This window comes from Cynocephalus volans, chromosome 3 (assembly GCF_027409185.1).
Source record: "Cynocephalus volans isolate mCynVol1 chromosome 3, mCynVol1.pri, whole genome shotgun sequence".
Lineage (NCBI taxonomy): Eukaryota > Metazoa > Chordata > Mammalia > Dermoptera > Cynocephalidae > Cynocephalus > Cynocephalus volans.
The window spans coordinates 110365164-110390544 of record NC_084462.1 but is presented as its reverse complement, the minus strand read 5'-3'; the positions used below and the strand labels follow the sequence as shown (position 1 = coordinate 110390544).

At 38.3% G+C, this 25381-nt stretch overlaps 1 protein-coding gene across 2 annotated transcripts in view; it reads left to right on the top strand.

Moving 5' to 3' along the window:
* The window catches only part of STXBP6 (syntaxin binding protein 6), a 234020-nt gene that overhangs the window by 63729 nt on the left and 144910 nt on the right, over nucleotides 1–25381 (top strand). For both annotated transcript variants that reach the window (XM_063091426.1, XM_063091425.1), the window contains exon 2: nucleotides 7256–7442. In XM_063091426.1, coding sequence (XP_062947496.1) covers nucleotides 7289–7442 — 154 coding nt within the window. In that variant the 5' untranslated portion in view covers nucleotides 7256–7288. The remainder of the gene's footprint in view (nucleotides 1–7255; nucleotides 7443–25381) is intronic.

Genomic DNA, 25381 nt, shown 5'->3' with positions numbered 1-25381 from the left:
GTCTGATTTATGGACAGGATAGGATTGTAGAATCTCTGCTCACATATTGTCAACTCCCCAGTTTTACTTGTGGAATCAAAACAAACTCTATTCTAAAAAGACTATCTGATCTTTTTTGCCAACTAAACAGCATGACGTGCACGTGAGAGATGAACAGATATCCAGAAAGAATGACTTCAAACTATAGCCCATTTGTTATCTTTGTAGCTCCTGAGCAGGGATGATAACAGTATCTTCTTGTCTACCAGAAAGCAAGGCTGATCAGAGGCAAAACTGTGATGCAGTCCATCTTGTCTTGGTTTATCTAGAATGCATTCCTGCCTCACCTTGCCCTGTCTTTCTCATTTCTTCAGTCTGAGAGAATAAGGAACAACAAAGACTCTTCTAGAGTCAGGCCTCCTAGGTTTAAATCTCTGCTCTGCCCTTGAATAGCTGTGTGATCTAAAACAATTTACTTAACCACTCTGAGCTTTAGTTTCCTCATCTGTAAAACAGAGTCTGTTCCCCCAAAGTATAAACATAATAATAATGATTTTTGAATACCAAAGTCACATGTCTAAGTGTATGCAACTCTTGTGTCAGAATTTGAGATAGCTGACAGGTGAGGGAAAGTGCTTTTGGAGGCTGGGAGGGAGCCTTTCGATCACCATTCAGGTTATATTGCACGGGCATAAATTCGTGAAGTTGGCCATTGGGGAGACTGATTAAGGTTAGGATTACTGTCCTTTGCCAGATCCTTACGAGATCAGAAGTGTCAATGCACCTTACTGGAAATTTCCTTTGTGAAATTGAGCTACTGAAGGGCACAGTGTCTTGTTTTTTAAGGTATGTTTGTGTAAAATAGGCCCTGCAGTGTCACATTTCTTCTCTGCCCCTAACTGCTGTGAAAGACTTTATGTCAGAGTGTAACACTGATAACATATCAATTACAGAAAACTCACTGAAGCTTTTCCAAGAAGTTGTAAAGTCGTGATATTTTCCAAATCAGATATTCAAGGAGGGAATATTGTCTTAAAATGGATTCTTTAGGTTTAGAGAATATTTTAAAGAAGCCTTGGTCTGATTTTTTAAAATTTCAGATAGCGTGTAAACTTGTTTCGACTATATTTTAGGGTTTTATAAGTTTCATATACTTAATGAATGGAGGTTCTCTTTAAAGGCTCATGGTCTTTTTAGTATTATATTCCAGGTCTGTTTCAAAATAAAATTGGCTTAATCAGGAAAACTTAAGTTTTATCTTAAGATTTGAGTCAACAAATGTCTAACATAAAAGGCTTATCTTATATTTGCTTGGGGATTTATTCATTTGTTTCTTTATTTTTAATGGTAGTTTTTTTCCCCCCCATTCTTAACTTCTATTTTAAATCAAACCCTCTTCTAAGGTGAAAACATCCAAACTGCCACCTAAGCCTTCCACTTCCTGTCATGTATGTGTTTAGTGCTTTTTCCTCTTCTGTCTTTTCTTCAGCATAAGTAAAAGAAACGTACTAATTCAGCAAGTAGTGCAAAACCTAGCACAAAATTAAATGTATATTTTATGTTGAGTCAGTCCTTGTGTGGCTTTTGTCTGTATCTGAACATAGTTGGAATAGATTTGGTATTGGTAGTGCTGCCTGCTATAAGTGATGCTCTCAGGCCAATATATTGTTTTCTTAGTTTGCCAGCTAGCTGTTGGACATCACAATGATATGAGTGCTCAGTAAAAATTGGGGGATGCCAACAATTTGAGCTCTTTTGGTTTGTTTTCTCTTACTCCTTTTTTTTTGGGGGGGGGCTGTGGTTAAATTCACTTTTTAAGGCCTGTTGCATGTTTTGGATTGATAATCCTGTCATAATCCAGTGAGTGCTTTCCAGCTTGGTCTTCCCTTTGGTTCTTTATTTCTAACCATTACTGTAGCATGTGTACATGAATACAGTAGAACCAACTTAACTGGTCCTTGGAATTTAAACTTGTGAATCTGGAGGTTCTATTATAGAATCCTTTGGAATGAGAGATGCTTATGAAATCTTCGTCTCACCTTAACAAATTCTCCAAATGGTATATCCCATGCTGTTTTTGTTGGTAGCATTATTTTCTGGCTTTGTCATATCATTTGTTAAAGTAGAATGTAGTGATTGACGAGAAGGTTAAAAAGTACACCCACAATATAAATAAACTTGTGTAAACATGGGTCTTGTGGTTTGGGTGTAGAACAAGATTTGTTCTTTCGATATTAAACCTACAAGAAGAATGTGCTTACAGAACATATGAACAAGGAAAGAGGAGATGAAAATAGTTTAGGTTTACAGTGAAACAGACATGAGTCACTGGCTCAGAGAATCCTGTGCACATCATGTCTCCTATACAAGGAGAGTTAGTATATACAGGGAAAAGAAAGCCAACCAAGTCTCAGTATTTTGAGATTCCTATTTTCCTTCCATAAAGAGTTAAACAATATGAGCAGGGTTGTTGTGTATAGTGGTGCTGTTTCCATACTGCTCCGGTGGTGCGTGTCCAAGGGAGCAAGCATAGGCTAGCACGTAGCTGGTGTTCTGCTCACCTGGCCGGAGGCCCTGGCGTGGAGCTGCAGTTGCCCACAGGAAGAGTACCATTTTCTTTTCACAAAAAATATCCTTCAGGCCTTGAAATTATTTATAGTATTTGCCCCCTTCTTATATCTCTTTGAGAGTTGGAATTTACTGAATTCACTTTTGGGGTTCCTAACACCATGCATGGACTGGAGTTGAAAGAGAATAGGGCAGACCCATAACTGAATCTCCATAAGATGTATTTGATATGTCTTCCAGATCTTTTCACTCTTTGGGAGAGTGTACCTCAAAACCAAAATGTGTTAAGGAGCACTTTACTCAGGCTAAAGTGGAGTAAGTGTACTGTCCTGCAGAATCTCTGGCCTATTTTCTTCCTTCAAAATCCAGAGATAATCATATTAACATTTAGCAAACTTTTTTCTGACATCTCTTTATGCATATAAATATACACATACAATTGTACATTAATGAGCTTATTTTCTGTTTTGTAACGTCCTTGTTTTCACTCTGTATTATTTCATGGTCATTTTTCCAAGTCAGTGTCTACAGGTCTGTGCCATGATTTTAAAAGAATAGGTAATATTCATTGGGTGGATGGGCTATACCATATTTAACCAATGAAGGCTGATGGATATTATTTAAGTTGTTTATAATGTTTTGCTCTTAAAAATGAATCTGAAGTAAGCATGCATTTACAATACCATATGCACACGTTTGCTCACACTATTTTCACTAATAGCAGAGTTGCTGGTTCAAAGAGTTCCAGCTCAAATATTAATCTCTGTGAGGGAGAAATTATAACACTTCCTCATAATCCTTAGACTAATAGTGGTGGGTTAAAAATGACATAGTTTACCATTCATAAAAACACGTATTTGAAGATTCCAATTTATAGTCTTGAAGCAAACTTTGGAATATACATTTAGCAGCTCTCTTGATTGTGTATTTGGGATTGAATGTGGAAATACTTTTTTTTTTGAATGTGGAAATACTTTGTAAATCATGTAGTGCTACACAAACTGTCACTAAACGTTCATTACTAGGGCTTTACAGAGTGTCTGCCATATACTCGTTTATGGAATCTTTTTATTTATTTTATAAATAATATATTAAATACAGGGCATTGTAGGGAAAACAAAGACAGTGGTTCTGAACCTGGTTGTAGAGCAGAATAAACTGAAGAGGTCATCAAGAAAGCAAGTCCCAGGTCCTGCCCCCAGATCTGAATTTTTGTGAGCAGGGGCTGTCCTCCTCTCCCCCTGCTATGATGTGGATGTGTAGTCTTTGTTTGGAGTTCCTCCTTTAAGACGTTCTTTGCCTATTTTCAAATGCTTTTCTAACAGAATAAAGAATATTTTTAGCTTTTATTCACATCCCTATAATTTTTATTTTTCCTGTTTGGAAGTTTCTGGCTCCTTCAAGGATGTTGTTAGAGGATCTTCTCAATGCCTCGTTGATTCAGTCCCAATTTTGTAAAGCTTGTGAAGCCTAAAGTATGGGTTCTTGGTCTGTTATTTTCATCTGGTTTCCCACCACGGCAAGCCCATCCCATAGCCCTTGTTGTTTGTACCAATAAAGAATGATTAAGCTTGCAATGATTGCACTTTTAAACTTTGAATGAGTGCTAATCTCCTACTAGCGAGTATCCCGAGAGCGAAGGCTCTAAATTCCTCATCCTTATAATACTTAGTACATACAGAGCCTTCTGTATCTAAGACCATGTGTGCAGAAGGTTTCACACCCATGAGTAAGAAAAGTGAGGCTTTGGTAAATCAAGTTGGATTTCACTATAACAAATACCTTCTGTTATGGCTGGTTACATTTACTCAGTTTCTACACGTTCAGAGGGCCTTTTATTTTTCATGTCTCAGTGGGAGAGTTAATAAAAAATTTTCCACTTTTAAGCAATTTTTTTTTTTTTTTTTTTTTTAATTTAGGCAATAGAATAAGCAATCTGCACACATGGTTTCATTTAATTCTTTGGTTCCAGGAAGTAGGTGAAACACCTTCCTGTTGCAATTGGTAAACTAAGGGTCTGGAATTTTAAGAGATTTACCCAGAAATCATGAAAGTCTTACATGTTGGTGCTAAAATTTGAACATGGGTTTGTTTGATTCCAAAACTTGTGCTCAGTGAAGTTACTGGTTTTATCTTTCCTCTTTTTTAAAAAAAGTTTTGTTCTTGGCCACTGAATATCTGTATAAAAAACAACAAAAGTTTATTTCCATTCCTTACCAGTTTTTCAAAAGAAGAACAAGATTTCCTAAGAGTTTGGTAAAACATGCATGTCTCTTTTCTTTCTTTTTTTTTTTCCTGACAGGTTTTACATAATTAAATGATAGCTTTCTATTTGTTTTAGCTACAATTTTAGAAAAACGTGAATCTGAGATGGAAAAGCAAAAGCCATGCCGTTGGGAAGGTGCTGGTCAGAGACTGGCTGATGAGTCAGGGAATATGGCTTGCCTTCCACATTGCTCACACAGTGGTTTGAAGCCACCGTACTACTCTATGCCTTTCTTTTTTACATGTCCCCAAATGGTGAGAGGTGAGAGGCCTTGGAGCTAGAAAAGAACTAATATGTGTTTCTCTCTTATTAAAAAGTGCCCCCTGGTAAATTATAACCCTCTGCATGGGAAAGTCATGGGATAAATCATGGTGGGGGGAATTGTTTGCTGACTTGTAAGAAATCAAAGCGTATCAGTGAGTGGTCAGTACAGTGAACAACAGGTCACTCTATGCTGTTGTCATTTTGTTCTTAGGCAGCATGAAGAATTTGGTGACAATGATAAAGTGTCATTATCAGAACACAAATAGATATGGGTATATATAGATTTACAATATCTAGATTTACAGCTACGTATTCTTGGTGCAGGTGTAGATGTGTATTCCTGGTGCCACTAGGAAAACCTGATCTGTTACAACATTAAAACTAGGAGAAATTTCTTTAACCAGAGGGATGCTCTTCTTAAATATAGCTCTTTCCTATGAGGAGGTGACAGATATGGACAGCTATAAACATTCACAGATGTTAGCATTTGTGAATCTTGCATTGGGAAGGATGTTTCCATCACAGATCATCTGGATTTAAGTGAAACCTTTGCTGTAGTCAACAGTCAACTCCTGGAGGTCAGGGACCGTATCTTTATTTCTTGTATCTCTAATATTGAGCAAAAAGGTGGCACATAGTAGGTGTTTGCTTACAAGCTGGCTCAGTTTTATAGCAGTTTGATCAATTCTTTCAGCTGCTATTGATAGATATATAGCTGTGCTATTTATCTGTATGCAGGATCTTGGAATATGCTGCATAACTTGCATGACCAACCAATAGACCTTCTCTGAACCTTTAATTCTGATTTTGTTAATCGCCTGATCAAATACTGGTTAGTGACAAGGCATGGACTATTAATGACTAGGATGATGGAATAGAGAGAGTTTACTCAAGTTGCTGTTGAGCTTTTTGGATGACAGGGTTAATATTCAGATTGAGTATAATAGACACAAATAAGCAGAACAAATGAACAGAGACCATTAGGGAAGTACAACTTTTGGAAAACTAAATATAACATGGGGAACTATGTTTGTATAAGTTTGGGGGGGACTTGTTGTGAGTCAGCAACATACTGCTTTATTTTCTTAATTGTTGGGCAGCCACTGCCAGTTAACCACAGGAGCATAACATGTAGGAACTGCTGGGCAACATTTCCAAAATACTTAGCATTAGTCAGATACTTTTTTAGAATTCAGTGTCCACTTTGGCTGAACGAAAATGTGGAGAATTTGGCAAGGGTTCAGAGCACGGCAACTAGATGCAGAGGAACACTGGAAATATAGGTCCATTGAGAGAGGCTAATAAATAAGGATTCATTACTCAGCCTGATCAAAAGCAGTTGAAGGGTGATTAAATTAATGGTCTACTGTTGCATGCGTAGTTATTATGTAGCAGATGATGTAATTATTTCTACTGTGAATAGAATTATGGAAATGGATTTACATTACAATTAGGGGAAATTTTGAAGGAGCATAAAGAACTTGATTTAAGGATTGATGGAGAGTGGAAAGACTTCTGAACTGGAAGTATGAAATCATGTCCCTTACAGAATAGGACTAGGGTGGGTACAGCATGCCAGTTAGAGTTAGGTATAGTTGGGGTAGACATGGACAAACTTTCTAGATCACATTTTGTGCTACTCATCTCACGTTGTATTTGACGTTTTCAGAAAGTAGATAAATATTCCCTTTTTGTTTGTATTTTTTCATAGTTAATACAAATACAAAGACTTTACTTTTAATGTTTTTTGGTTTTTTTTTAAGAGCTAAAATTTTATTTTATTTTATTTTTTAAGCTTTCTATTTATTTATTTATTTATTCTTAATTTTTATTTTGTCGATATACAATGTGGTTGATTATTGTGGCCCATTACTGAAACCCCCCTCCCTCTCCCCACTCCCACTCCCCGCTCCCACCCAACAATGTCCTTTCTGTATGCTTGTCGTATCAACTTCAAAGAATTGTAGTTGTTATGTCTTCTCCCCCACCCCGCCGGGTTTTTTGTGTGTGTGTGTGTGAATTTATTTATTTATTTTTAGCTCCCGCCTATAATTCCAGCAAGTAAGAGGTTAAAGTGCAAATTGAAATTACTTCACCTACAAGTCAGCTTCTGCTCATTCTTCTATAAGCCCTTGCAATATTATCAGTTCCAACTCTCCTTTTCTTTTTCTTCTTTAGAAAATTCTGTGTGTCCTCCTCGCTTGTTCTACAATGAGTGCCAAATCTGCCATCAGCAAGGAAATTTTTGCACCTCTTGATGAAAGGATGCTGGGAGCTGTCCAAGTCAAGAGGAGGACAAAGAAAAAGATTCCTTTCTTGGCAACTGGTGGTCAAGGCGAATATTTAACTTACATCTGCCTGTCAGGTAATGAAAACCACATATCACTATCATTGAAACAACTTTTATTTCAAAACAGTTCGTTCTATGGTGTCCAGAAGGGTGTTATATTCACTGTTTTGTAGATGTCTGCTCTTCCAGTCCCCTTTCCTATTTCTCTGGTGTCGTCTTATCCTTATTTACTTCTGGCATCTCTATTTTTGAGGTCGCCTTGTATTGGATTGGTAGTGAAATTCAATTTTCATGTATTTTGCAGTTTAATTAATAAGAGCTTCCATAAAGGGCGTGGCACATACATTTGTTTGCCCATACTTTTCTTCTCTAGGACATTGACAAAGAGATGGCTGTTTTCCAGGATTTTTGTTGTAGAATAATCCCTGGTATTTGTATAATTGTTATTACTAGCACCCTGAATTTCATTGACCTTCTTTTTCCAGGCAGTTGCCAATAATCAGTATTAGTTTTTCTCAAGATAAATATTGGCACCTTATGGAATATGAGAAAATCGATAAAGTTCACAAATCATTGCTTTGCCCGACAGCCATTGCCTTGTCAGGGAGAGGCATCTGTTTTATTAAGCTTAGAATTTTGTTGGATTATTTTTTTTTTTTTTATCTCTTTCTGTTTGTGATTATAAGAGATCTGTGGGATTTGCTGTGGATCCATACCAAGTTTTTTGAGATAAAATTTGGATAAATTTTCCATAGAATTGTGAATGATGTTAATCTGAATGCCTGGGGCATTTATAATATTTCTGATAATATTCCTTGTAATGCATCAGTGGAAGAATTAGGTTTACTTTAATTCATGTTTTTAAAAAAATTTCCTTCACTTTTGGTTTGGGAATAAAACTTTAATTTTTTTGGACCCATTTTTAGCTTCTTAAAAAGTAGGCCTCTGATCATTTACATTCATCAGAATTTATTTCAGGGTGGAAATAACTTTACCAGAAAGAACCATATAAGACCATATCTTAGATTAAAATGAAATAAGAAACAGCACTTTGGTAAGAATGACTTTTCAATGGTTAGAAGAAAGCTTTTATTTAAATGAGTGTGAGAGAATTGACCTTGAAACATTGGTTTCTTTCTTTATACCAAATAAGAAGTAGGTTAATAAAATTTGGTTATTGTTAGAAAATATTTGTATTTCTTTAGTGTGCTAAGCAGTGCCTTGCGTATAGAAGGGGTTCATTTAATATTTAATAGCTAAGTAAAAGAAAGATATAACCTTTGCTAGTACCCTCCTAGTGTTTTGTTAATGAGATTCAGGTCTTAAAAATATTTTTATATTTTAAATTTAGATTTTGTAGTTTTGCTTGCACCAATAAAGAATAGAATACATTTCAATAAATTTTGTGTTTGGGCAGAGCTGAACGTTGGCTAAGCATGGGCGCATAGTGATGCTAATTTTATTAAGCTCTATTTTCTCAATGTTTCATTGAGATTTCTTGTAGACAAGTAATTGAAAGAAAGGTGGATGGTCCAGAGGCCACTTGAGTTTGCCTAGTACATACCATAATTGAAAGAGAAGAATCTTGTTTGCATTTTAGGCATATACTATCATCTGTCTATTTCTGATTGTGAACTCTGTAAGAGTGATATTGGAACTCTAACAACCTTATCTCAGTGAAATAGCATAACCATTTCCTCTGCCATTTTTGGGTAACTGCATTTTCTTTACAAATTACCAAGACTTTCAGGTTTAAAGTCTGAAAGTATGAGAATTGCTTTTTGTTGCATTCTAATGGGGGAAAATCTTTTGTTCTGAAACTTTTCGTGGTTTTGAATTTTGAGCGGAGAGGTTGATAAAGTAGATCTGACATTTAAGCAGACGGTATAGTGGAAATCAGTGCAGGAGAAGGCCAGGCAACTTTGACACTCAAGTTTTTTGTAGTTTGATTTTTCTTACATGACATAAAAGAAGCCATGTTTATTTTCAAACTATGTGAAGCTTAGAGGCATATCAGTGATATTCCTGATAAGGTAATGTTTTAATTAACAATTAATTAGTCAAATATTTATTAGTACCTTTTTATTTATTAGAGCTGAGCATTCTAGGGTACAGTTAAGAGAAAAATCTATGCAGTGTACCTAGGTTGGTAGGGAGGAAGCAATAGACAATAAATTACTTGCTAAAATAAACATAATTATAAACCTGAAAAGGTTGAAGAAGAAAAATACAGTGGCGTGAAAGCATATGTGGGGAGAATTTGGCCTCGTTGGGAGAACCAAGAGTTTTGAGAAAAGCAGGGCTTCACTGGTTTTGATCCAGGATTGTGGGTGAGAGAGCATTCCAGGCAGAAGGAACAGCAGCTTTATTAGAAGACTAAGCAGGATTTTGAGTTTCTCCTTTTCTCCTTCCTATTCAATCAAGGGATGACCTCTTTGTAGCTCAGCTCACACAGGAGGCAGTGAAGTGAAAGCAGAGCCTTGGAATAACAATCTCCTTCCTGCTGTTAGTGTGAACTGCCTATGCTTTCTGGGAGACCAGGCACTTCAATTGTTGTGGTTTGGTTGATGAAAACCAGCTATTCATTTTGAGCAGGCAAACTTTGTTCAAATTAGGCAGTGTCTGCAAATAATTTTTAACCACTCTTCAAATAGCATGAAGTATAAAATAAAATTAAATTAAAAATAAGAGAAAAGTATCATGACTTTAAAAGCTTACTGAAACACGCATCTAGGCATGGGTGTTTTATATATATCCAGTGCCTTTTACCAATGTTTCTTTGCATAATTTTTTTTTCTCAGTGTCTGGTACAATTTATGATCTGAGATGTAGAGGTCTGTGTTCCCAAGACTTATTATTTTCAGAGTGGGTTTTATATCCTCTGGAGATATCCAAAAAAGGTGCTGGAGTGGAGCAAATAAGATGATCTTTCTTGGGTTATTTAGCTGTAATTTTGTAAGGAGAAAAACAATCTCTACAGTTCATTCTGGTGTCTTGGGATAGGATTAGGATAGGGATAGGATTAACTTCTTAAGTAGTATGCAAGTGCTTATGTACCGAGATGCCTCTGATTAGCATTCTTAAAGCACTGGTTTCTACTTTTTCTTTCCAGCAATGACTAAAATTAAAAATACTGCCAGTTCCAAGTGTTGACAAGTATTTGGAGCAATTTGAGCCCTCATCCTTTGCTGACAGGAGTACAAAAATGATATAACTACTTTGGTAAATAATTTGGCAGTACTCTAGTAGGCATGTACCCAAGAGAAATAAAAACATATGTCCACATAAAGACTTGTACATAAGTGCTCATAACAGTCTTATTTATAATAACCAAAAATCAGAATTCAAATGTCCATCTGCTTGTTGAATGAATAAATTTATATCTGCAGTGGAATACTACATGACACTAAAAAGAAATGAGCTACCAATACATGCAGCAACATGGGTGAATCTCAAAAGCATTGTGTTGTGTGAAAAAACCAAACAGAAAAGACTGTAATATACTATGTGATTCTATTCAAATGAAATTCTAGGACGAAACTAAGCTGTAGTGACAGGATTGCCTGTGAAGGGGCATGAGGAGATTTTTTGCAGTGATGTAAGTGTTCTATTTGTTGATTGCGATGGCGATTACTCAGGTGTATACATTTTTCACAGCTCAGCAAACTGCACAGTTAACATAGGTGCTTTTTATTAAATGTAAATAGATCTCAATAAAACTGATTTTTTTAAAAAAGTCTACCAGAGTTACCAGCAGGATGACCATAAGAATTTATTAACTTTCTTATCTCAGTCTGCCCCTTAAGATGGACAGAAACTAGCCCCTTTCTCTTTTTTTAAAAAATTTTTAATTGAAACTAATTGATTATACATATTTGTGGGGTACAGAGTTGAATATCAATACCTGTGTACAATGTATTATCAAATCAGGATAATTAGCATGTTCATCATTAGAGTACATAATCATTCCTTGTGCTCCTTCACCAATTTCTTGCTAACTCCCCTCCCTCTTTCCCACCTCTAGTAACCACAGTTCTGCTCTCTCCTTCTGAAAGTTCAATGTTATCATGATTGTTTATTCATTTGTTTCTTTCCTCTCTCTCTCTCTTTCTCACTCTCTCTCTCTCATGAGTGAGGACATGCAGTATAGCCCTCTCTTTTACAGTTATGAGAAGTGTTCGCATATAGCCATTTTGAACCCTCAGATAGAAGCAGCTGTGTATCATGTAAACCTGTGCTTGTGTCTATGAGATCTGTCTATATGCAAATACTTTATTTTGGGCTACCTTTTAATTCTTATTCTCTCACGTATGTTAAGTTGCTAACAACCGGAGCTGATGTATTCTTCTAAGTTCCTTATAGCACTTGGCACGTTGCTGGGTATAGACACAGTAGATGCTTAGTGGAAGGTGCTATTTGAACTTATGGCTTACTACATACCTGATTATAGTGTAGACTTTGTTTATAACTTAGAGCTATTAATGCAAAGTGAAAAGAAAGCCCTGTCCACAACTTCTACAGTCAGTTGTCCTCTAATTTGGCTCTATAAAACTAAACTAGAAACATGCTAAGTTAAAATCATTGTATTGTTAGAGGGCACTTACCTACCTATATTCTGTAATTTCATGTTTAACACCTGTTTTCCTGATCCTGTTTCAGTTTGGTATGTGTAATGTATGTTGCGAGCCTTCATATCTATAAATGGATAAAAATCTTTCCTTGGCTGCTACTCATCGTCCCCACAGAAGGAGCATGTGGGAACTTTAATTTTTATGATTAGTACATTCTTTTACATATTTTGTTGAAACAGAAAATGTTAATCTTTTCAGAATGATTTTAGCAAAATTTTCTTATTTAAAAAAAAAGGTCTGAATGTTCTTTGATGAAATAATTCACTTAAATGGATACCCATGGAAGGTAATGACATGGATTAGGAGCATAGAACCTAGCAATATTGTCCTTCATCTCAGTTGTTGTCAACCTTAGGTGTTCCTTAGAATAACCCCTAGAACTTTTCAAAATACAAATGTCCTGGTTCCACCTTAGTCCTACTAATGCAGTACCAGGAGTAGTGGGGAAGCTCATCTGTATTTTGAAAGTGTTATACAAGAGGTACTGAAGCTAACATTGAGAATTTTCACTATTTTGGGAAGTTATACTCTGGATTACTTTATTTAAATATTTGACATAGTGATATATTTTTGGTATTCAATTTTATTTTAAAAATACTTTTTAGTTTCTTTCTTATCTGGCCATGGTCTTACCCCTGTTCTGTTTCCGTGCTTTGGTTTATTCAGCTGAAAAGTTCAGAGTAGTTAGATTAAGGTTCCTTTGGGCTCTGAGGTTCTAGGATTCTGAATCCCCTTTGGAATTTTATGGCAAGTTTCATTTTTATTACCTGTGTATCATGTAGGGAAGAATTCAGGTTGTTAATATCAAAATGGACACTTCAAGTTTATGAGGTTTTGAGAAAATTCTTTATAGGTTGTTATTGAAATTAGGGTAACCAAATTTAATTGTCAGTAATCTGGCATAAGAAATTCTCTTTTGTGTACTTTCTAATTCAGATTGGATCTCATCTCAAAGTCGATAACTATTAGAAGAGAGAGAAGTCTACAAGACAGATGAAATTTGACCTTGATATAAATAGTTTATTTAGTAGTGGTGAGTTGACTTTCCAAGAGTGTTTGTCCAGGAAAAATGCAGAAATTCACACTGAAATCAGAGGTACGCAAAAGGATTAGAAATGAAAAAGGAAATGCAAAACAACTGTAATGATAATATATATTTATTATTCTTTATTATACACGTAGTAAATATTGGTGAAATATTAAAATTTTTAGATAATTATGTAGAAGAAAATAAAAACATTCATCTTGTGCGTGTTATATTTATTTTAATTCCAGTTAATCCTCACAGCATCCCTATCAATTAGGTGGTATGTCCTTCATTTCACAGATGAAGGAACCAGTGTTCATCAGAGGTTGTCACCTCCCATGGTTGCCATGTTGGAAGTGGCAGAGTTGGAAATCCACCCAGATCCTGACGCCAGTGGCCAGCTCGCACTGCCATAGTACCTCATTTCTTCTGACTTTGCTCAGGAGGGGGTGTGGTGGAAAGGGCCAGGTTTTCAGGAGCAGATTCCTCTCTGTTTGCAGTTGACAGAGACATAGAACACTTTTGATCTACATGGTGACTTCCTATCTCATTTTTGAGGTTATTGATTAATAGACTTTCGTATATTGGGAATACACATCAGGGTAAGCCTTTTATCTCTTTTCTATAGCGATTTGGTATGTAAATCCAGCATAAAACTTCAGTAATGCTAGAAGACAGTGCAATAAAAAACAAAGTTATTTCCAATGCCTTGATTCTATGAGTCTTCCTACTTTCTTTTTAAATTTGTAGAAGTGCAGTATCCTGTGTTATCCTGTTTATTAAGAAATTGGCTATTCCATGGTATGTGCTTGGACACATTTAATTAACACATTTAAAACAATAATAACCATTGATTACATGGAGCTAAAAGGAAAGGGTTTTCTTCCGAAATGTTCTCTGGCCCAGTAGATTTGACCACCACATGTCATTTATAAGTAACCATCATGCACCTGTCATGAGGTTCAGTGCTCAGTACAATCAGCATGGCACCAGCCCATCTTGGGATTAGTAATGGAAATAATGTTATTTATTGAGTTCCTATATCGGGCATGATTCTGTACCCTTTCCATATATTAACTCATTTAATACTACAACAGCGCTATGAGGTAAATAGATAATAGTACTGTTCTCATTTTGTAGATGAGGAAACTGATCATATACGGAAGTGAATTAGTTTGCCCAAGGTCATCAGCTAGTGAGAGACAAAACAATGATTTGAACCCACATCATTTTGCTCCTGAAGCCTGTCCCCTTGGCCACTGGGTTCTGCTCTCATTCTCTTCCAGGTGTAGGAGTTGTGTGAGGGAAGACTTACAAAACCAAACATCTTTTCTCCCCCTTTCACACACCTTCAGTGATAATCATGTCTCAATATACTCTGGTTTCCTACAGGGTTAAGCTTTGGTTGATTTGGCTGGGTGGTGACAGTTCTGTACCCCAATTACTGAGCTCAGAAACTGACCTTAAGAAATCCACATATTAGAGTGACACTGTTGGTAGACGTATCTGACTCTGGGAGAGAAAAATAATTCCCCAGGGAAATTCAGGAAGGCTCCTTACAGGGACACTGTCACATATGAAGTTGTGTGATAGAAAAAGTTAGATGCCTTATATTTTTTTTAGAATCTTCTTGGTGGTTCTAGATCCCTTCCTGTGAAAACTGGTGGTAGTATTTGTGTTTTCTTTTTTTTTTTTTTTTTTATTTCTTGACCGGTAAGGGGATCGCAACCCTTATCTCAGTGTTGTTCGCACCACGTTCAGCCAGTGAGCGCACTGGCCACCCCTATATAGGATCCAAACCCGCAGCCTCGGCACTATCAGTGCCACACTCTCCCGAGTGAGCCACGGGGCTGGCCCAGTATTTGTGTTTTCTAAAGCCTTGTGAGTAGGAGAATCCAACAACAAATAACTAAGCACTTAACATGTATTAATGCATTTAATTCTCACACCAGCCTTCTAATGTTATTTCTCCTTTACAGATAAAGTAGCTGAGGCAGGCTGCTTAGCTCAGTTGGTTAGAGTGCAGTGTTACAACACCAAGGTCAGAGGAGGTCGGATCCCTTTACAAGCCAGCCACCAAAAAAAAAAAATAGTGAGGCTTAAAGTTGGTAAGTGCACTTCCCAGGGCCTGATGGCTAGGTGAGGATGGAGCTGAGATCCACACCTGGGTCCATCTGACTCCAAAGTATACATACTTTTTAATTTTCTTTTCCAGGTCAGGGCTAGGTCTGAGAAACAGAACTCTCCCCTTCCTTAAAGACAATGTCACAACATAACGTGAGCAGAGTGTTGTAATCTCCAAGGACTTAGAAGTTGTGCTGCCAGCCACTTCAGCTTTTCTAGTGGTTTTGCACGCCAACAGAGCTTTCTTTTTCTGTTCTCTCATGTATGTGTTCCAATGCCCAATCCAAATGGAAACAAGGGAAAACTCTTTACAGAGGCTAATGCCAAAACATTTCATTTAAAAAGGAAACTCCATCTGTAGTTCTCTCCCACCACACAGCCCACTGTTAAAAACAGGAGATTCATAGCTGACTCACTTATGTTCATTTTGATTAGTTTTGACTAATTGCAAAGGTAGAGTAAGTGGTGGTTAAGGAGATTGCAGACTACAGCAGCTCTCCTTCTGGAACATGGCTGGTGAGGTACTGTATGGTCTGGCAGGCATCCTGAACAGCAGCTGACCCTGAAGGCACTGTTTTAATATGTGCAGATTCATTATTTGTTTTGGGCGATTTTCTAAGTTAATGCTTTTAGAAGTTAGTGCACTTTGCTGTGGTATTAAGAGTTTAACATCATCAGGCTTTCGTTTGTCACTAAGTTGTAGTCAGCAGCCCTTAGGGATACCAGGAGTCCTTGTCACTCCCTGTGTTCTCCCCCTCCAGCTATGGCAGAACACAGAATTAGGCATAAGACTCACTCGTGGTAAAATACTGACTGTGCTAGTTCTGTCACATCTTTGAGGCTCAATTTTCTCATCTGTAAAATGGGAGTAATATCTATATCCCAAGGGTATTTTGAAGAGTAGTTGAACTATATATGTGTATGTATGATGACTGATACATAGAAGTTATTCAGCTTTATAAGCAACATTAATATCTTGTTATTAGTGTGGCACCCACTGGTTCTTGACATATAAAGACAATTCATCTGCAGTTTTTAAAAATCATGTTAGTGTGTATCTCTGGCAGGCATCTGTGACCCAGTTCATATGAGGCAAAATCACACCAATAGCCCAGATTTGGTCTTAGGGGTTTTCTTCCTTTCCATCTGTATTTCTTTCCCCTTTTCCTCTCAAGTTTGCCCCCTCTCCCCTTTGTGTCTCACCCTTAACAGGAATCTCAAGGTCATTCTGACCCCTGATTTTTAAACCAGGCTTCTGTTGATTGTCTGTGTTCCAAAATTATTTCCCCCCACAACAAGAATACTGGGTACATCACTCTGCTGTTCCATTTCAGAGTTTGAAAACTTCTGCTCTAATCTCATGAGTATTTGTGCATTGCTGGGTACATTGGTTGCTGAAGTTCATTGTGTTCAGGCCTTTTTATCCACCTTCTTCACAGGGAGTTAGAACTGGTTTAGTCAATCAAGTTCCTGTCCCTGAAATGAGAGATGTTATTTTCCTACACTTATGTTCACTGGATCAAAAGAAAATTAAAACAAAATAAAACAGAACATTCTCTGGGGTCATTTAAGTGCTCTGTTAAGCAAACATCAGAAGTAGGAGAGGCTGATACAAATGCCTGTGGACCCATCTTTTCAGCCCAGATCAGGTTCTTGTTTCTCCAGCTCTCTCCTGCTACCCTTCCTTAAGAGAGAGAATGAATATGAATGAGTGTTGGCGTTCTGTTTACTTCCACTGAATGTCAGCTTCTAGAGGGTAGGGACTGTATATTAGACACCTCTTTGTCACGAGTGCCCTGATCACTGTTCCCCTGTGGAACTGACAAAGTGCCCGGGGAGGAATCAGGCATAATCCCACTCCTGCTGAGTCTCCAAGTCTCCAAATCTCCCTGAGAGCTGAGACTGCCCGAGCTCAGGGCTGTGAGCTCACACATTCACTCTGGGTTATACCAGCTGGTGCTTGGCTTGGCTTTTTTAAAAAACTTGCTGTTATTCACATTAAGATGCTACTGGGTGGTCTTTTAATTCCCTTAGAATTCATCAGATTACTGAGCAGGAGATTTTATTCTACCTAATGACCTAGTTACCAAGAAGAAAAATGCAGATTTCTCTGATAAATTCAGACTTTTAGAATCATCCAAAATGAACAATTTATAAATGCTTCCATTGTGACCTACAGTGGGATGCTGTTATCTCAAAATTGTGAAGTCCCTGTGCATTTCTCCTGAAGAAAGAGTTCATATTATAGAGAAATAAATGACCATTTAATGGGCATTGAATATATCAAAACTTTTCTCACAGTAATTGTTTTCAATCCTACACTTCCTTAAAGAGAGCTTTCAAGGGAAAAGTGGAATGTCTCCGAGGTTCATACCGTCTCTCCAGCCCACCCCCCTTTAACACAAATTATTTTTCATCTACCATCTGTAGATACCACGCGGCTTAGGTTGTAGACCTTAAATGTTAGACTGCATTTTGATGTGTATATCAGTTTTAACAAGGTGCACTGCTCTGAGAAGCCTATAGGAGATTGGCTGGTAGATTTGAGGTAGGGAGAATATACCCGGCCTTGATTCCTTGAGATCCAGGTTTTCATTTTCATAAAAGGAAGCACTGCAATTGAGAGCTGCTTGCCTCCCTTTTCCAGCTAGTGCACGTAAGCAGTAGTTACGCAGGTTTTATCTCTGGTCAGAATCCTTTCCCTCTTGTGAATCCAACTGTGTTTTTGGATCCATGAATTTTTAAGTATATTTCTCCCTATAAATGTATACATATTCTTTATTTTAAAAAAAAAAATGGAAATTTCCACCATTAAAAAAAAAAAGACAGTGGGAAAAATCATGGACAAATGACTTTGGCTTTTCAGGCTTCATGTTTTTTAATACTTCTCCCCCTTTATAATATAATACTTTAAGTACAATTTGTCCTTCTTTTTCATTTAATGTGATAATAAGAATTTTATTTTTTATACTCTCTTTATAAAAATAATTGTAATGGCTTCCTTATATAACCATTCATCTGTTGCTGGTATTTTGTTTTCCAACTTTCATTGTGACAAGGATGTTGGTCTTGTCTTTTTTTTAAAGTATTCATTTCACAGATGAGGAAACTTGAGTACATGAATAATTTGTTAGAGAAAACGTCCACACTGTTAGCGGGTGGTAGAATGGGACTGGAACTTCACTCCCTGTGCCCTGCATAGTGCTCATCCATGGACTAAAAGGAGCTTATTTCAAAACCCAAGTCTGTCAGACCCCTTAAAAGCAAAACATTCTATTGCATTTTGTGTGCTTAACAACCTGTTAATAATCCCCATGATATTTAACATTGTTCTACACCAAATTCTCTTTGCAGTACATATGATGCCTGCTCCCTTTAGGGTTATGCTGTTATTTGACTTCCATATGCATTTGCAGGTGTTCCTAAGTGCACTGTGCCATGTATGATTGTGTTTGAAGAGAAAGAGAGGGGAAGAAGGTATGTGTCTCACCTAGAGTCAGCCCTAATGTTGCTCAAAAGATGTAGCTCTTTACATCATCTTTTTGGTCTGGTTCAGTTACGAATTCATTAGACATTTTCTATTGTTTTACTGTTAGATGTGGGATGGGGGAAGTGGTAAATGTCAACCAAACATATTCATGCTTTTTTTTCTAGGTTAGTGCATTTAATTAATGATTCACATATGACATTAGATCCAACCTTTGAATCTACAGAGCAACAGAGTGAGGGAAATTAAATTCTTGGGAATTTTTTTTTTTTAGAACTCTAGATTTTTATATTTAGCATAATATTTAGTTATTATCAAAACCAACGCCCATGTTTGCATGAAAAATGAGTCCCACAGAGTTTGGATGACTTGCCCAACATCACAGAATTGCTGTAGACAAGCAAAAGAAGGAAAAAAAAATGTGTTCAGATCTTCTTGCCAGTTTGACTTTTTTTTTTTTTTATTTTTGTGTCGTTTTCGTGACCGGCACTCAGCCAGTGAGTGCACCGGTCATTCCTATATAGGATCCGAATCATTCCTATATAGGATCCGAACCCGCGGCGGGAGCATTGCTGCGCTCCCAGCGCCGCCCGCTACTGAGTGCGCCACGGGCTCGGCCCGCCAGTTTGACTTTTGACTCTGGTTGAAGTAGGGTTTGATGAGGAAGAGATGGAATTAGTGGCTAAGCTGAATTTGAGGATATATCTCTGTGCCATTACTGTTCACGTCAGTATGCAAGAGCAACTTATACCGCTCACTCTCAGGAAGAGTCTGTCAGTTGCCAGTGTAGGACATGGTTATGTCTCTTCTAACGTTTAGTTATGGTAAGGAACTGCATATGGGTTCAGCCATAAAGGCCAAGTATGCAGGCCTATCCTGCTTCTCTGTCGCTTCCTTCTGTACTTGGGGACACAAGTGGGAGTATTTTGGAGGGAAACAGGCAAAAATGCCATTGTCTCTAAATGTGGTGCATTGACCAATCCATTGGGGTAAGAGAAGAAAATATTACAATTTTAATATAAAATTTAAAATAATTGTTTTCTAATTTATATATTAAATGTATACTTTATAATCTCCATAATATGGTAGAACAGTAGTCCATGTATGTAATTTACAAATATGCGTATACTGGGAGTTAATACTCATAAATTTTTTTATTGAGAGGATGCATAGCCAAAAATAGTTAGAGATCCCCAGCTAGAGGCCTGAGTGGTGGAAGCCTTTGCTTCAGTACTAAAAACTCTAGCCAGTGGACTGTAATTGACTGTTGTAATCTCTGGCTTTAGAGTTAGTTTCCCAAAGTAGTGAGCATATAACTGACCTTCAGAATCAGCCTCAGCTAACATTGCCCCTTCCCCAACCACCCCTGATTCCATGGGCAGAAGGAAGGTAGAGAGCCAGTTGCTGTGTGGACTATGTGTCCTCACAGAGGTGAGGGGCCTATCATGGTGCTTAGCACTTCGTAGTGGCAAATGATGGTTCTCCTTTCAGGGGTTGTCTTCTCTCCTCTTAGAACCTGAAATTTGGCTGAGAAAATTATTTGTTTCAGTTCTAATATTAGGTTTGATTTGGATTGGGTGTAAACATCTGTGACTTTGCTTTTTAGTGCACTTTCATCAGGTCGGGCTGGTTTATTTAGTTCTGAAGCTTCTTGGCCTTTTGTATTATTTTAAAAAGGGAAACGTACATTTCCTTTGTGGATATGACATTTATTGATTCATCCAGGGGAGCCTTATTCTTGCTGATTTAGCACAGTCCTTGGCTCCTGTATGAGCAATTCAGTTGTGCCTTTCCTTTTTTTGTACATAATTGTTTCTCTTTGTCAGAAGTTATATGTTAGATGTCAGAGCTATATGGGCCGTTTACTTACAGCACTGCTAAGCCAACCCTTTTTGGGAAAGAAGTTTTTCGAACTTAAATTCAAGTACTGTGTGTTCAAAAGACATTCAAATGTGCCACATCTAACATAAAGATATACATAAGTCACAATACTCCCTTTTACGTGGAATTTGGAACCATTAAGAATATCTGTTTTGTTTTCAGAATTAACATAGCTCTGAGGTTGGACTTGATTTTTCTGTGTGTATTTCAGAAATTGTCCAAAGGAGGGATTATCCTTTGGTTCCCCTGTCTGTGGCACTCCTTCAGATTTTTACTCCACTACCAAGAGCTACTAATGCCTGTCGCTTCCCCAGAGTCTGTCTCTGCAAACCTTCATGGTTGGCCCCTGTTCCCTCACTCTGAAATCACTCTCTTTTCCCTCACCAACACTGTTAAAAACAACATTCTTCAGAGTGACTAATCTGGGGTATTAGTAAAGAAATAATATGGTTTACAAAAACCTTTGAAGACTGCTATTTCATTAGAACACCTTCCCTGAGGGAATTTATATTTAGAGAAAGTGGCAACCCCTCTAAAACTAGGGGTGGTGGCGGTGATAGCAGTAACATGGAGAGCATCTATTGAGCAACAGTTGTCACCCATTTTACACCTTCTCAGAGAATTACATCTGGGATTGATACACACATTATGGTAAACATCTGGACTCCCTGTTTTGATCATGGTTCCATAGTACTTATTTCCTTATGTTTCTACTGGAAGCATTCACCAGTTCATTGCTGATACTCAGAGACTCTTGCTTGGTGACTTTTTGCATGGTGATGGTTTTTACCTTGAATTTAGAGGACAGTCTGCTAAATGGACTTTGATTTCATTTAATTTGGCTTCTGTTGGTTTTTGTGCTTAATGGAAAGTATTACAGAAAAAAAACGCAACTTGATGCTAAAGAGCCTTGCGTTACTCAGTTTCGTAAATCGACTTACTAACCATGGGCACTTAGCATTATAGATGCCTCCTTTTCCAAAAGTGTGTTTGTGGCGTTTTTTGAAATCACTGTGTAGCTTGCCTTCCAGATAAAATTCTCTGGCTTTAGGACTATGATATGATAGGATTCTTGTTGCCAAGATTTTTCTACATGTTTCATACTCACTTTCTTCCAAAATCTAATTTTATTTTGAGCTACAGTACAGCTCTGTGAATGTTGAGGTCAGAGGAAGAAAGGAATCTTCTTTCTCATAAAATGAGCTCTTTGAGTCTGGACTGGAAATACCTTCCAGTTCACAGGCAGAGGGAAAGTTTTGAAGAAATGAGTTCAAATTTCTCTGTGACCAGTTCAGTTTTTGCTTAGTGGTAGGAATAGGATGCTGGTACTTAAAGTCTTTTGAGGATACAGTCCTTGGTGTTATTATACAATGTAGTTAGCACCATAAATATTTCGGTCTGTGCAGTATTAAAAATGAGATTTGGATTGAAATGATTTAGTAAGATTTATGAGTTAGGTTACTCTATTTTTAGCCTAACCACATTGAATCCAATTAGAATTTTCATGTCTTGTATGAAAGATACCTATTAGAGCATCATTTTCCTAATTTTCTAAGGGTCTTAAAAGGACAGATTAGGTGTAACATTGGTGAGAAGTTGCATAAGCTCCTTCTAATATGAGGCTTTATTTTGTCATACATAGAGTACCAAATGCGGAAAACCTATGAGCTAGTAATGGCTAATCAAGTGATAGATCTGTGTGTATGATCTATGTTCCTTCCATTTCCAGGAGCAAAGTAACTCATCAGAAGTAACCGTGTAAAAGCAAAGACTTTGGAGATAGAAAAAACATGGATTTTAATCCTGTTTCTCTTACTGATTAGCAGTGTAGCCTCGAGAGAGTCACCTGGTCTGAGCTGCAGTTTCCACTTATGTAAAATGCTGATGAGGACTTACAAAAATTGTATGAGAAGTTATACATAAACCGCCTTGCTTGGCCCCAGGATATAAATAAATAAGTGGTAGTTTCTTCATCATCCTCATCTGACATTTGAATTCATTCTTCTGTTGTTGATGTGGCATAAAAGTCGCCAGTCACCTCTCAGAGACAGAACTAGAAAAGGCAAGACAGCAGGTAGTGACTGCACATTCCTCAAATAGGAACCAAAGTTCTGTCGAGGAGCCAAAGAGGGCTTGACACAAATTAGGATCCTGATCACATGTTTTGTCATTGCCGTATAGGTTTGTATAACGTTATCTGTTCTGAAGATGGAAATTATCCATCTTTTCTGAAGGCCAAGCCAGTGACAAACCAATGGAGTTTCAATTTAAAGTGAGGCTGGATGCTTATGAATGTCATGAAATAGACTGGAAGGTTTGGTGTGGTATAAGGGTATGACTGGAGTCAGACACCACTCTATTGGAGTCTTAGCCATATCCCTTTCTAACTGTGATCAGAGAACGTGCCTGACCCCTGTGAACTGCTTTCTTTACCTAGAGAGCAGGGACGACTCATACCTCATGGGCTTGGTATGTAGATTAGGTAAGGCCACCTGTGAAGAGCCTGGCTTAGGCCCACACACCGCAGACCTCAGTAAATGCTGGTTGACAGCGTGCTAAGCAGTGCATGTGTGCATAGGAGTGGGGGGGGGGGTGCACAGTCATGCAGAACGTGGCTCCGTCCTCAGAGGGCTTAGGAGCCGTGAGAATGTACGGAATGCTCAACGAGCAGTGTGCTCAAGGGAAGAACTCAGTGGGATCCCCAACTTTACTGCTCTGTAGCTGCGTTACCTGTTGACACCCAAAGTGCCATGGCCCTGGCCTCAGCATGAAGGCTGAAACTTAAGAGCGTGAGGTTTTGGTTTTGAAGGCATGGTCAGTCAGTGCGTTACAAAAACTAAAAACTACACACAAGCACATTCCTCATGATTTACTGTGAGGTGTTTTTTTTTTTTTTTTGAGTTGATGTGCTTTCAGTTCTTATTTTCTTCTTTTTCAAATGCCTTTGTTGGGGGGAGAGTCTTAAGCCCCAGTAGGCAGCAGCAGCTTTCACAAGTCTGTACACGAGGATGGCTTAAGCTGTGCACCCAGCGCCCTAAGAGCGTGAATTCTCTGCAGTTTGATAATGTGCTTTAAGCATATAAAAGAAACTTCTGAAAACCAATTTCTGCTTTATCATTTTATTTTCCCCATGTTCATTTTTATGCAAACTAATTCCATTCATCTGGATTTTCTTCTACCATTAAAAGCTTTAAAAGCCAAACCCTTCATGTGAGGACTTAGTCTGCAGTGTCTCAGCTGTGTCCCTGACTAGACATCCATCCCAGTGTCCTGATAGGCAGTGGTGAAGCCCTCTGCTGTAGGTGTGCCAGCCTCTAGAACTCAGTGCTGAATCCTTACTGAGGTCCTATTCTTTTCTGTATAACTCTGGTCTAATCAGAGGTGCAGTGACTTTTTCCCCCTTAATTCCATTGACCCACGTGACCAAATACCTACAGTAGGCAATGTTTTCTTCATGTTCAATTGCCCATTTGTCTCCCAGTTGAAAATTAAACTCTCTCTTGTGCTTTTGGGTATATATGGAGATCAGTAGCCAATAGCTGCATGATGCAGTGAACAAGAGCTTTGGCATCAGTCACACAGACCTGGGTTTGAATCTTACACTGATACCAGTTGTGTGATCTCAGGCAAGTTACTTCGCCTCTCTGTGCCTTGGTTTCCTCAGCTCTAACGCTGAGTATTGTAAATGGTGTGGCTGTAGAGATGAGAGGTAGGTAATACATGTGAAGCACCTGGCTTATTTCCTGGCACATAGCAAGTGGCACTGAATGGAAGTTGCTGCCACTTTGGTTGTCATCTCCTGGTTGTGCACCCAGTTGGTTGTGTCCTGGCACTGGCCTCTGTGGGGAACTTACTGAGGGAGGGAGGCAGGGCCAGATCCCCAAACCCCCTGTAGGCTGAGATGCTCCATACCCTGAGGAGCACCTCACTTTCTCACCATAGCTGCCTACTGCTCATCGTTGGCCTTATGCTCAGGTTGGTTCCTCTGAGGACTTGACTCCAACCTCACTTTGCCACTGGTTTGAATGTCCCTTATCATTGCTGGTGTTTAAATTTCTGTGCCACCAGTTCACCTTGTCGTTATGCGTACAGCACACAATGTCTGGGGCATTTACATTCTAAGCTCTCAGTTCTTGTCAGCAAGGGAGGCAGCCAGGCCCTCCGGGGTCAGGTCAAAAAAAAGGTGATACACCTTAAGCCTTTCCCTTCCACCAGCGTGGTGAAGATGAAGAGCTGCACAGGTTAGATGGCTGTGTGGCAGCTGGAGCACAAGAATTTGAATGAATGGCTTGTGGATGCTTTGGCATTAGACTTGGGCCTCCTTGCTCAAATGGGATAGCAGCCCCCAGGGGTGATCACTTTAGCATCCATACCAGGCATCCATCCATCCCACTAGCCCTCTGACCCCAGTTAGGCATCCCCTAAGGATCTTACTCTCCTTTTCTGTCATATTCAACATAATTTCTATGGACTACCAGCTGAGTAACAAAGAATTTTCAGATGGGGAGAACAATAAAAATAGCTGCCATTAATTGAGCACTTAATATATGACAGTTACTGAACTGAGCCACTTACATGCAGGATCTCATGTAATCCTTATACCAACTTTCCCAGAGAGGCATGTATGCTTGTTACCCCCTTTCTTCAGATGAGGAGACTGAGGAAGGAGTAGGGAGGCCTAGTAAGTCACCCAGAGTTACAGAGCCAGTAAATATTAGAGCACAAATTCAAACCAGATCCTCTGTCTTCAGAGCTGGAGGTCTTAACCTTCATGCTGTGGACAGAGGTGCTTCCTAAAGCCTCTTCTTTCTTTGTCAGGCTGTGGCCGACTCCTCAGAGAATATTCCTCTGTCAATAGAAGCTA